At 33.4% G+C, this 14,234-nt stretch overlaps 1 protein-coding gene across 1 annotated transcript in view; it reads right to left on the reverse strand.

The window, feature by feature from the left end:
* Positions 1 to 14,234, reverse strand: part of CNBD1 (cyclic nucleotide binding domain containing 1) — a 437,858-nt gene that overhangs the window by 174,248 nt on the left and 249,376 nt on the right. The window contains exon 5 of the mRNA XM_059168841.1: positions 3,161 to 3,306. Within this exon, the coding sequence (XP_059024824.1) occupies positions 3,161 to 3,306 (146 nt within the window). The remainder of the gene's footprint in view (positions 1 to 3,160; positions 3,307 to 14,234) is intronic.

Consider the following 14,234-nt stretch of genomic DNA (forward strand, 5'->3'; position numbering starts at 1 on the left):
TGGCTACTGCATTTTTATATGTTACATGAAATTCAAACCACAACAGAAAAGACAATCTATATAGGCTAAATAAATGTTAAAATTTAGTGATATAAAAATATTTGTCAGCATTAAAAATAAATACAAGAGTTTACTTAAGTGAGGAACTGTGGTGTTTTTGAGATATAACCTCATAAAAGGTGGGAGTAAAATTTTAAAAAATGAAAGAAATAAAAGAGAAATAACTCCTAAGACTTAACAGATTTCAAAAAGAAAACAGTAAAGATGATAAAGATATAAGAAAAAAAAACCCTTATAGTAATTATTTCATGGAAATCTATCAATGTTAATATAAAGGTAGACAGTAATAGAATTTTGATCTGGGATCTATTTCCATGTTAGCCATTAAATTGAATTCTGAGGTAAGTTAATTCTCTTAGCTTTCATGAGCTTTAGGTTGCCAATCTTAAAAATGCCTGCTGCTCAGGCCAAAATATAAGAGATCCAATGGAAAACTCTTGAAATCATTCGAATTAAGTAACATATATCTTTGGCTAGATATTTATATTATGTTGTAGTGCCATTTTCAATTAAACTAGAGATATGTATATGTGTTAGCCAGTAACTAAAATCATAATATTGTTATCTTGTTAATATTTTATTGTTTAAGAAAGCTGAGTGAGAGGGTGAGTGAGTAATGGGGTTTAGGAAGCTGCCTTAAATTCCAAAGTTCCAAAGAACCCACCAGAAGAGACCAGAAGGTGCAAACAGCTGTGTAGGCTTGCAGGAGAGAAACCAAAGCCTCAGCCTCAGATTAAAGTCAGCAGCCTGGTGACGAGGGGCTCCTAGGGGGAATACTTTAAATAACAGCAGCAGAGGTGAAATACACGCATGAGTAAAGAAAAGAGAGAAAGACACTTGGTTATACCTTTTTTTTTTTTTTTTTTTTTTTTTTTTTTTTAAGTTGGATGAATGAAGAGATTTACAAAGGTCAGATATTTAATGAATTGACTGCTTGGGTAGTGAAACAGATTTGGACTGTCTGAATCAGACGTCTTAAAAACTCAAGAGAAGGATTTTGACACAGGTATATGTAAAGACAGAGACATGTATTTTTTATAAACTGTTTGAAAATATGTTCTATTGAAATATGAATTGAAAAACCTTATTTGATATGAAAGATGAAATAAAAGTTGATATATATTTGTCAAGAAATGAAAGTTCACATTTTAATAGCCAATTACCCAACTTTTAAGATACCATCAGAATACAGTTTTTGCTTTGAATTGTAATTTTAAAACCTTTTTGAAAAAAAAAAACACACAGTTACAAACACAAACCCGTGAATATATCTTTATTGTGAAAAATTCAACAGAAATATATGTAGAAGAAAGAGTTAATTCTTCACTGTCCCTCAACTCTTCCCTCCACCAAGGTAATGGTTTTAAAAATACTTATTTTTGGACTGTTTTCCTGGAGCTACTTCTATGTCTTTTTACTATGAATTTTTATATATGTATATATGCAGTACATCTGTATATATAACTTCATATTTGTATAAATATGTGAAAATATAACCATATTATTTATATAACTCCACAATTGCTCTATTTTTATCTACTGTCTTTAATAATTTTGATAAGTTTCCATGTCAATATACAGAGAGATCTACCTCATTCTTTTTAACAACTGCCTAGAATTTCATTGGATACATGTATCATAATTTAGTATGCATTTTATTCCATTAAAGATATGTATCATTGTAATCTATCTTCTATTAAAGGTCATCTAGGTTGTTTCCATATTTTTACCATAATAAGTATAATTTCAGGGATTTATGATAAAAACAAATTAATTTTTAAATTACTATCCTCAAGTTAATGCAAGGCAATGGTGAATGTTCTTTCTTGCCTTTCAAAATCATTTTGTCCTTTGCAAACTCCTGTGATTTAATGTTCATTGCTTGATGTCAGCTTAAATGAAACTAATTGTAAGAGATGACCACTGGGGGAAAAGTCTTGAAATATTTCAACAGACATATGACATATTTCAAAAGACACATGTTCTCTGAAATTACAGTTATATTTTTAAGGCATGATCCTGATGAACCACTTTATAAAAACAGCAGAATATTAGACATAGAGTGAGTTAAAGTGTGTTTGAAATTCAATTCTAATCAGGAATATTCTGCATGATATTATATGCCTTACAGTTCTCATCTGTGGAGAAGAAGAATAATACTTTTTTTTTTTAAGATTTTATTTTTCTATCTGACAGAGAGAGAGAAATCACTAGTAGGCAGAGAGACAGACAGAGGTTGGGGGATGGGAAGCAGGCTCCCTGCTGAGCAGAGAGCTCGATGCGGGACTTGATCCCAGGACCCCAGAATCATGACCTAAGCTAAAGGCAGAGGCCCAACGCACTGAGCCACCCAGGTGCCCCAAGAATAATACTTTTATTTGTGTCTGTGAGGAATAAATTAGGGATATCCCCTGACATAAATAATATATTAAATAAACTTAATTCTACTTTTCTAATAGGTATTTCACAAATGCAAAAAATGGTATTGAATTCTGTTGTGTCAGGTGTGTGTGTGTGTGTGTGTGTGTTTGTATACCCCTCAAAAATTACAATATGAAGTACTTCTATTAATGTACCCAGTGTATCCTTGGTAAAGGGACTAGAAATTTAAAATTGGGAAACTAAAATCTGCCTGGAGAGGTTTTGTGCCCAATATCTGGGTCAATATCTGGATAAGTCAGTTAATTGCTATGACCATTTGCTCTCTTAACTATATGCTAGATTGTCATTAAATGTGTATATCAATGAGTGGTTTTCAAAGTATAGTCCCATACTAGCAGTGTCACCTGGAAAATTGCTGGAAATGCAATTAAGCCCCATACCACACCTACCAAACCAAAAACTTTAGAACTGAACACAGCAATTTGAGTCCTCTGCATGATTGTGATGCATGCCCAACATAGAGAAAACACTAGTGTATATCATTAAGACATCCATACTAAAATGTGGAATGTTATTCATTTCAGTACTTATAACTACAAACAAAATATACACAAACAGCACATTTTAATGTATCAAGTGAAAATATCAATATTATAGAGAACTCAAAATAGTGACACACATTCTATGTTGCTAAATTCCCTCCAGATTAGTCTGTTACCTGTGCTGCCTTTTACCCAGGTTTCAGAAGTGACACTCTTACTAAGTATTTTCAGATGCTCCTCAGGTAACTGACGGGTCAAATCTGGAATTGTTTTCAGCATTTTCCATACAGTTTTGTGTTCACGCAATGTCCTATAAATGGGCCTTAAAACAACATAAAAAAGATTAGCAAATAGAGAGAACACAGCTTAACTACAAAGAGACAAACCAAAAATTACTGATTTTCAAGCTTTCAAATTTGCATTTCTTTTTTTATTACAGGTTTGCTTAAGGATACCTATGATGATACTCTATTTTTGTTTTGTAATCAACTTTAGAGTTTATTCTCTTTCCAGCACTAAGATGTACATCCGTGAAACTTGAAACTTAAGGAAATTACCTAATGTCTTTACCTTCTTTTTATAGAAAACTCAGTGCTTCAATTGTAAGACTATATCTTTTACTATTAGTCATTATAATAATAAAGACCTCCTTTGTTTAGTAAAAAGATTGATTTTTTAATCCAGTGTATACTTTAAATCCTTTCCAAGTACTATTAAATTAAGTGAAGCTGCAATTTAACATTTGATAAATATTTTAACTGAAAAAAATGCACATGTAATTTTAAATAAAACACAGTCATCCTGTGATGGATGGTATTTATTTGCTTTAATCATTAAATTCACTATTTAATATATATAATACCATAATAAAGTTACAAAATTCATGTTGATCCTAAATTCACAAGAGACTAACTTATCATACCATTGCTAAATGCTCAATATTTTTCAAGCAATTTTTAAAAATCTATTGTGAAAAATCAGTCTGGAAAGGGAGTTTGGGATACTCATAAACGCAGGTTTGCCAGAAATAGTCCCAGTTTAGATGTAATGCCCAGTTGAGACACCTGGTATGCATGTGGTTGTGTGCACACATTTACTAAATGACAATATATTGTGCTTTTTGTTGTGGGTTCCAGGAAAATAGAAGTTGGAAAAATACTAATGTAGTAGATAGTCTTAAGAAACAGTCTTGAGGAAACTGGCTTCCTAGTTAACATCATTTAAAAGAGTGTACTTCAGATGCAGTAATAAAGATGAGTGTTATTAAATAACATTTTATAACCAAAACCTAAAATGTATATCATTGATTTAGCAATAAAACAGGAGGTGGTAAAATATAATATCACAGCAAAAAAAGTGCCAAACATTTGATATATAAGTTCTCTGCAATAACTTATTGGAAGTTGGAAGGCATACCAAGTACCTAGGAAACCCACTGTTTCACAGAAAGTAGATGGAAAGAGCCAGAAAGTTACCGTTTTGTTTGCTCAACGCTACTTCTTTCTTGCAATGTATTATCAGGGCCTAAAATTGGACAGTTTTCAAGCATAAACAGAAAGCAATGGAAGAGATCTAGCAATGCGGGGCATAAATGGAAAAGTCAAGTGCTTCTTGATTCCATGCAATAACAACAACAACAAAAAAAAATGAAAGATATTTGACTATGAAAGATCTATTTTCTCAATTAAATAAAGGCCCTTAATCCTGTGCCAAAGTCCTAATTACAAGCTTTGCCTTCTCAACCAAGCCTGTTGTTACAGAAGAACTTAAAGTAGCCTACATGAAAAGACAGGAAGTCACAGGGAGAAGAAATAAACAAGGATTTAAAAACATTGTCTAGAACAGAACCTTGGATTTGGTTACTGGTATGCAGAAGATACTGAAGACAGATCAGAAACCCTGACAAATGATCCACATGATCCATTGTTCTGAAATTCTCATGGAACTTTTCATTTGATTCTAACATACACTCCTGTGTTTACCATCCTCAAGAGGATAAATCAAGACATTCATGTCTGAAACTTGGCCTTCACTTCCTCTCTTTAAACATGGCCTTCCTTCACTTCTCTCTCATTTCTACCTTTACCATTTGTCAGGAATGTTTTTTACATACATCATACCCACTCTTTCCTTACCTATTCGATCTACAAAAGCTCTTAGGAGAGAAATTAGATTAACAACAACAACAAAAAACATACATTGAGAGATGTTAGGAAAACTATAATGTCCAAATTATTACCAGTAGAAAGGAACTTTTTTTTTTAGTTTTTTTTTCTTTTTTTCTTTTTTTTTAAATTTTTTATTTTTTTATTTTTATAAACATATATTTTTATCCCCAGGGGTACAGGTCTGTGAATCACCAGGTTTACACACTTCACAGCACTCACCAAAGCACATACCCTCCCCAATGTCCATAATCCCACCCCTTTCTCCCAAACCCCCTCCCCCCCAGCAACCTTCAGTTTGTTTTGTGAGATTAAGAGTCACTTATGGTTTGTCTCCCTCCCAATCCCATCTTGTTTCATTTATTCTTCTCGTACCCACTTAAGCCCCCATGTTGCATCGCCACTTCCTCATATCAGGGAGATCATATGATAGTTGTCTTTCTCTGCTTGACTTATTTCGCTAAGCATGATACGCTCTAGTTCCATCCATGTTGTCGCAAATGGCAAGATTTCATTTCTTTTGATGGCTGCATAGTATTCCATTGTGTATATATACCACATCTTCTTGATCCATTCATCTGTTGATGGACATCTAGGTTCTTTCCATAGTTTGGCTATTGTGGACATTGCTGCTATAAACATTCGGGTGCACGTGCCCCTTTGGATCACTACGTTTGTATCTTTAGGGTAAATACCCAATAGTGCAATTGCTGGGTCATAGGGCAGTTCTATTTTCAACATTTTGTGGAACCTCCATGCTGTTTTCCAGAGTGGCTGCACCAGCTTGCATTCCCACCAACAGTGTAGGAGGGTTCCCCTTTCTCCGCATCCTCGCCAGCATCTATCATTTCCTGACTTGTTTATTTTAGCCATTCTGACTGTGAGGTGATATCATATTGTGGTTTTGATTTGTATTTTTGATTTGTATTTCCCTGATGCCGAGTGATATGGAGCACTTTTTCATGTGTCTGTTGGCCATCTGGATGTCTTCTTTGCAGAAATGTCTGTTCATGTCCTCTGCCCATTTCTTGATTGGATTATTTGTTCTTTGGGTGTAGAGTTTGCTAAGTTCTTTATAGATTCTGGACACTAGTCCTTTATCTGATATGTCGTTTGCAAATATCTTCTCCCATTCTGTCAGTTGTCTTTTGATTTTGTTAACTGTTTCCTTTGCTGTGCAAAAGCTTTTGATCTTGATGAAATCCCAATAGTTCATTTTTGCCCTTGCTTCCCTTGCCTTTTGTGTTGTTCCTAGGAAGATGTTGCTGCGGCTGAGGTCGAAGAGGTTGCTGCCTGTGTTCTCCTCAAGGATTTTGATGGATTCCTTTCGCACATTGAGGTCCTTGATCCATTTTGAGTCTATTTTTGTGTGTTCAACATAGTACTAGAGGTCCTAGCCTCAGCAATCAGACAACAAAAGGAAATTAAAGGCATCCAAATCGGCAAAGAAGGAGTCAAATTATCACTCTTCGCAGATGATATGATACTATATGTGGAAAACCCAAAAGACTCCACTCCAAAACTGCTAGAACTTATACAGGAATTCAGTAAAGTGTCAGGATATAAAATCAATGCACATAAATCAGTTGCATTTCTCTACACCAACAGCAAGACAGAAGAAAGAGAAATTAAGGAGTCAATCCCATTTACAATTGCACCCAAAACCATAAGATACCTAGGAATAAACCTAACCAAAGAGACACAGAATCTATACTCAGAAAACTATAAAGTACTCATGAAAGAAATTGAGGAAGACACAAAGAAATGGAAAAATGTTCCATGCTCCTGGATTGGAAGAATAAATATTGTGAAAATGTCTATGCTACCTAAAGCAATCTACACATTTAATGCAATTCCTATCAAAGTACCATCCATCTTTTTCAAAGAAATGGAACAAATAATTCTAAAATTTATATGGAACCAGAAAAGACCTCGAATAGCCAAAGGGATATTGAAAAAGAAAGCCAACGTTGGTGGCATCACAATTCCGGACTTCAAGCTCTATTACAAAGCTGTCATCATCAAGACAGCATGGTACTGGCACAAAAACAGACACATAGATCAATGGAACAGAATAGAGAGCCCAGAAATAGACCCTCAACTCTATGGTCAACTAATCTTCTACAAAGCAGGAAAGAATGTCCAATGGAAAAAAGACAGCCTCTTCAATAAATGGTGCTGGGAAAATTGGACAGCCACATGCAGAAAAATGAAATTGGACCATTTCCTTACACCACACAAGAAAGGAACTTTTTTAAAAAATTAAGTGTCATTATTATCATTACGAGTTATCAGACCACATACAATGGTGTGAAAGAAAATGTTATTTTCTTGAATTTTCATTATCCACCCCTATGTCTATTTCTAGCTCTAAATACAGCTAATCACAAAAAAGCAAAGTGTTAGTATATTAAGTATTTAGAAACATATTAGTTGGAAACAAAATAATTTCAGGATTTTCCCTTTACTTCTTTTTCTCCTGGTGATTATGTCAAACCTAAGAGCTTATAGAGTCATGACAAGTTACTGGCTTCTGATGACCAGTATCTATGCGCACTGGCATCTGATAAGATGAAGCTACTATGTATAACCATTGGCATTCATGCTGGCACCCATTGAATTCCTAAATGTTTCCAATTTAGGTACACATCATCTAGATTTTTGTTAAGCTCTTGTAAACCTGCTTACTTTTTCACTCTTGGCTAATTTTTCACATTTCTTGTGCTGAGAGAGTATGATTGCTTCAATGAGTATCTCTGGACAATGGGACACTGGTTAGGGCTCTCTTAAGACCTTTACATCCCTAATACTAGTTCACTCACATTTACTCAGATGTGCAAATGAAACAGAACTTCTGCATTTTTCTCTAATTATAGTCTAAGAGTCCCCCATCTACTAGATTAGGGTTAAAACAACAACAACAACAAAAATCCTTGCATTTTCCTCGTAAAATATTACATGCCTTCTGATACAGGCTCCATTTAACTTAAATGTTGATGATACACGGAGCTTCCCATACTAGCTGATTTATATGGTTTTTCTTCAAGGACTTAAAGACTGTTTAGTAAAAATATTTAGTCTTCCAGAGTTACATTTTTCCAAGAGTTAGTGCAAGTATATCTCGGGATTGACTCTGTCCTCCTGGCACTGGTTGGAGAAATAGTTGGTCTCCATGTGTTGAAAATTTTGCCAAAGACATATAATCAACTTATATTACAGAACACATAAACACAGCCATTAAACTTGGGCAGGATGTTTGTCAATGAAACTAGAGTAAATCAGAGTAGTCAAATACAAATAAGGGGATAAAGTAAAGGGAATATGCTATAAAAAAATAATATTTAAACTGGGGATCAAGGAGGTTAATTTCCTCAAGGACACATAATAATAATAAAAAAAAATGAAATACTAAAAATTGTTGAGCTATGAGCAAATCATGCTGCTAGCACAAATACCACACACAAACACACAGGTGCAGAAACACACACACAAAAAAAAACCCCTAAATTTAAATAGAATAATTCTAGATACTCAAGTTAATTAGTTCTGTAATAGAAAAAAAGTGCACAGTTTTCTTATTTAAAACAGAGTCAAATATTATATGTGGAAAGGTACACATGATAGCTTTAGGTAATATATTAAAAGTTGAAAATAAGTAGTCAATAATAGAGAAGTAGTATTCTACTTCATGTTTTCAAGAAGATATCATTTAGGTTATTACAGAATCAGGAATATAATACAGAATCCTAGGTAGAAAGACAAACCTGCAGTATTGGTGACATGTTATTAAGGCATACATTGCATGATTGCAAATATATCAGAAATACTCTAGGGGCAAGGTTATAAGTAAATCTTAATGATCTGATTTTATAATTGAAAAATACCATAATTAAAATATTCACTGTAGACATTCCATTTTATGAACCAGAACTTAATGATTCAGAAATTACTACCTTCTTTAAGATTGTTTCCTTTACATAACTGATTAAATTTAAAATGTCAACTTATCTCATCAGTTATTGCCACCATCTGGTTTCCTCTTCCTTTAAAACAAGAAAACAAGATAACTATATACTAGGCCATACCTGAAATAATAATTGTCAAGTATAATTTCATCCATTAAACTATCATTCTAAATTACTGCATATAGCTTGGCAAAAGAACTGCATGATCTGTTATTTATTTTTTTATTTACACTTAATTTAAAATACCTAAGCTGTTTAATTTAAAGAACTCTCTGAGTATGTAGGTATCAGAAATTCTGTTAAGATACCTTCCTATTCAGGGCACCTGGATGGCTCAGTCAGTCTTTTGATTCAGCTCAGGTCATGATCTCAGGGTCTCCATGAGATCCATGAAATGGAGTCCAGTGTCAGGCTCCAAACTGGGCATGGAGCCTGTTTAAAATTCTCTCTCTTCCTCTCCTTCTGCCTCCACAATCTCCAGCCCCCCACCCTGTCCTTATCGGTCAGCTCACACGTGTTCTCTCTCTCTCTCTCTCTCAAAAAAAAAAAAAAAAAAAAAAAAAAAAAAAAAAAAAAAAAAGAAAAGAAAGAAAAGAAAAAGAGAAAAGAAAAGACAGCTTCCTATTCCTGGGTGGTCAAATAGAAAAGAAAAATAAGCAAAAAAAAAAACCAGGAGTAATTCTGATTGCAAGACCTCATTCAGAAAGGGTACCCAGAAGGCCCAAGAAGGTCTCTAAAATGAATGTCAGAAATGATAATTAATTTTTACTTTTCAAGGACTTATAAACATCAAAGAAAATATCTCTAGGTCCTGTCACAAAACAACAATTTCTTAAATAAAGATTTTATTTATTTATTTGAGAGACAGAAAAAGCATAAGCAGGGGGAACAGCAGAGGGAGTGGGAGAAGCAGACTCCCTGCTGAGCAAGGAGCCCCATGCAGGACTTGATTCCAGGGTCTTGGGATCATGACCTGGCCCTAAGGCAGACACTCAACTAAATGAGCCACCCACGAGCCCCAAAACAATCATTTTCTAAATTGGAAGTAAAAGTATATGGAGATAGAGCTGATTCAAAATTTGAAGAGCTGTCAAAGTAAAGAGGAAATAGGATTATTCTGTCTGGCAATTATGAACAGAGGTTTTAAAGAGGTCAATTATTTCTAACTAAAAGGTACAATTACAATATTAAGAACAATAAAACAGATCCTTGGGAAATATATGTGTGTGTGTGTGTGTGTGTGTGTGTGTGTGTACAAAAACACAAAATTCAAGCGTTTGTTCCCTATCAAAATCCTCCTACTGTTTGGGTTCACACTTTCTTTTAATAATGGTTAAAAATAACCAACTAAACAGAAATCTACAGGAGGCTCAGTCTCATGTGCTGTTGGAAACTTGATAATCCTCTAATATCCCTGAGAACTTGGGAAAGCTTATGTTTCTCCCAGTAGTTTCTTGCTGTTTTCCTATTTTCACTAAATGCTTAATTTCTGGTCTTGAAGGCAGAATCAGCTGTGGTCGGCTTTATTTTGTTTTCTTTTAAATAACATTTTATTCATTTCTATGTATAAGTCAGGTCAAATAGAGAACAGATTACCACTTGTCTCAATTTTTGATATTTTCACTAATATCATGTGATTCTTTATACAAGGACTGTACAAGAGCAATAGTATCAAAAACACACAGTCACAGAGCAGTTTGTTCAAACTGAATCTTACATAAAGTATTCATAAATAATGTCAATAAAAGCATAACTTAAAAAAAAAGCATAACTATACTACTTTAAGGAATAGGAGAACAGATAAGTTTCTACATAAGGTATAGTTTCTGCATGGACCAACATGTTCACCTGAAGGAGATGTGAGGAATTCACAAGGCTGATGGAAAATTATGGGAAATCCAAGCTTCCTTTCAACATAAATATTCTATTTTTTTAATTAGTTGATTTCCCACTGTATTTTATTTTATTTATATTGTCATATAATTACAAAAATTACATTTTCAAATCCAACTTTTTCCTTTTAAAATGAGAAAGTTTAGTGTTCTATATGTTAAGTAACTTGCCCAAGGTCACATGGATAAATAGCAGAGCCAGGATTTTATCCCAGGTAGTCTCACTCTAGAATCCAGATCTCCATCTATTTAGCCACTATACTAAGTCAAGTCTTCCAGTGATTTTCATTTATCTTCAGTTATTAGGCTAATTGAGCTAAGGCAGGGTCTGTTCTAGGTTTTGCTGAGTCAGACACATAAATAAAAAAGAACACAAATTTATAAATTAAAAAATTGGTACAAATGGGAATACAGTTGACCCTTGAACAACACAAGAGTTAGGGGCACTAACCTCCCACACAGTAAAAAATCCACATGTAACTTTTAACTTCCCCAAAACTATGTACTAAATAAGCTACAGTTGAGGAGAAAATTTATTGGTTAAACATAAGCAGTTGATTAACAAATTTTATGTTATATATAAATATATATTACATCTATATATATATATAAATAAAAAGTTATTATGAAAATAATAATGAAGAGAAAATATGTTTACCATGCCATACTGTATTTGTCAAATAAAAATAATGTGTGTATAAGTGGACCTCCACAGTTTAAACCTGTGTGTTCAAGAGTCAATTATAGATATTTAGAAAGAGCAGAAAGCACTACAAATTATAATTTTTAAAAGTTGGTTGGTTTTAAATCACCATAAAAATCCAGAAAAAAATGTCACAATACTTTTATTAATTAGTTGCCTATATACATCTATAATATTTATTTTTATAGAATTTGTCCTGAATTTCTTATATATTTTCACTTCTTTTCATGAGAGCAATTTTATATTAATTTTTATTGACAGAATAGAGTCTTCTCTTGAGCTTGATTGGTAGATTTTTTTTAATTAGTCAATAACTTTAAATTTTTTTTAGCTTTACAACTGATTATTAGTAGAGTAACATAAAATTTCAATATTCTTATCAAATTTGGGAAAATTCATGACCACATTTCTTTCATCTATGATCTATAAGATTTGGAAAGCTCTTCCACAAATTTAACTCTCTCCATACATTCTAAAGTATGTGCCAATCCATGGCCCACATGTGTCTGGTATCAGGCTTCCATAGAACAGTCGTATATGGTGATAAGAGCTCTGGTTCTGCTTCTTCATCTCAAGATGCTGTTGAGTACACTGTGTTTGGTAGGCCTATTCCTGATAGCCATTCATACACAAGCCGAACAAGCATTAACTGGGCATATGTAGCAGTGACTAAGAACCAAAAATTATATCTCAATAGACCAAACTGAAATGTATCTCTAATGCAATTTTCCATAAACTGAATCCCCCAAATGCCTAAAGCCACTCCAATGCCAGGTGCCATGAAAGTGAAATATAAGTAAAGGAAATTGGCAGGCAAAGGGAAAGAAGAGATCACAGTCAAAATAGCTCACTTTTGCAAATTTTACAGGAACTATGAACATGTGAATTCATTTCTAGGGCTTCTCCCAGGGTCTTGGATGGGACTCATGCAAATCAAATAATAGACCTACAGTTTAAGCTTCATTATCTTCAAGGTAAATCTACCTCTGAGTCAAGCAAAAGAAACAACAAGAAGAAAAATAGGATTGGTAATTAAGCTTAATTAAAAACAGAGGGCTTTGAATCTGGAATAAAATATAGGTTAAAATAAAAGAGACAGTATAAGTAAGGAACACAGAGCAAAGTAAAATCATGAGCCTGAATCAAAGGCTGTGGAGGAATTGCCTCAAATTTAAATTCACAGAAAAAATGGTAGAAATGGCATGGTAAATCATCAGCTGAGAGCAGAATACGTGGAAGTCCGTTAAATTGGGATACATCTGTCCCCAGAACACATACCCTGTATGCCTAGTCACACGAACTCCTAAAAGATTCCAAAAACTTGCTTGAATTTGATGCCCTGATGTGTATCCCCATAAAAGAACATTTTCAGAAATTGCACAACTAAAATCTCTGGGCTTTAAAAAAAACTCATTTTTTCAAGTGTTTTGTGAGCCAGAGATTAGTGGGACAGAAAAATCTAGCTAAAAAGATCATTTTAATTAAAGGATACACACATGCATACCCTTGTGCCTCCTCAGTAGTTTTCAAAGCAGCATTTATAAAATTAGTTAAAACAGTTTTAAAAAGTGACCCCCATGTCATTTATTTATCCATTTATTCGGTATGTTTTTGAGTTATTCACTATAAAATTATTTTTCTGGAATCTTGTGTGCACTTGAAATTTTTTGTAAATCATTAATCATTAATATGCACATCACTTTCTATCTGACTTCTCATTTAAATTGCCTAATCAGTCAAGGATGAATGAACAGAATAACAATTGATTTTATTTGATCATCCAAATTCATATGACAAATGTCGATTATTATCAGTTTTTCCAGAAATTGAGTTTGGTCATTCATATGGAGTGCAGACATCAGAATCACAGCATGAGCTGGTTCTCTTTGCTATTCCAATACACAGTTGAAAATTGAAAGATCAGTGACAGCAACTTTAACTCTTCCTTTCAAGCTTAAAAAATGCTTTTGTGATTAGAAAACAGGTTATTTTTTAAAAATGTCTCCTTCTTCTCATTGTTTGGAAAGGATGATTTCTTTTCCTTAAAAGACATGTTGTACCACCAGAATAGAATTGCAGATATCCCTTCACTTCACAAGGACAGGACTGAAGAAAATAATAAATTAGGCTGTTAATTGAAATTTTTGTAAAAAAGTGTGGGGGCATCCTAAAACAAGTTTCAAACAGTTTTAGTTTCTACGTATCATGATTCCACACTGAAACTTGAGAATTTTAAGAATCCTAAAAAAAAAAAAAAAAAAAAAAAAAAAAAAACAACCTCATTAAAGAGCACTTTCACAAATTCAACCCGTGAGACCTGAGTGTTTCCAACAGCCACACAAAAAAGGGCATAAGTTAGATCTTAAAAACAGTTGACCCTTGAACAACATAGGTATGAGCAGTGTGGTCAACTTACATGCAGATTTTTTATAGTACAGCACTGTAAATGAATTTTCTTTTCTTTATGATTTTTCTTAATAACTTTTTTTTAGTTTGCGTATTATAAGAATAGGTATATAATACAT

Source organism: Mustela lutreola, chromosome 3 (genome assembly GCF_030435805.1).
Source record: "Mustela lutreola isolate mMusLut2 chromosome 3, mMusLut2.pri, whole genome shotgun sequence".
Lineage (NCBI taxonomy): Eukaryota > Metazoa > Chordata > Mammalia > Carnivora > Mustelidae > Mustela > Mustela lutreola.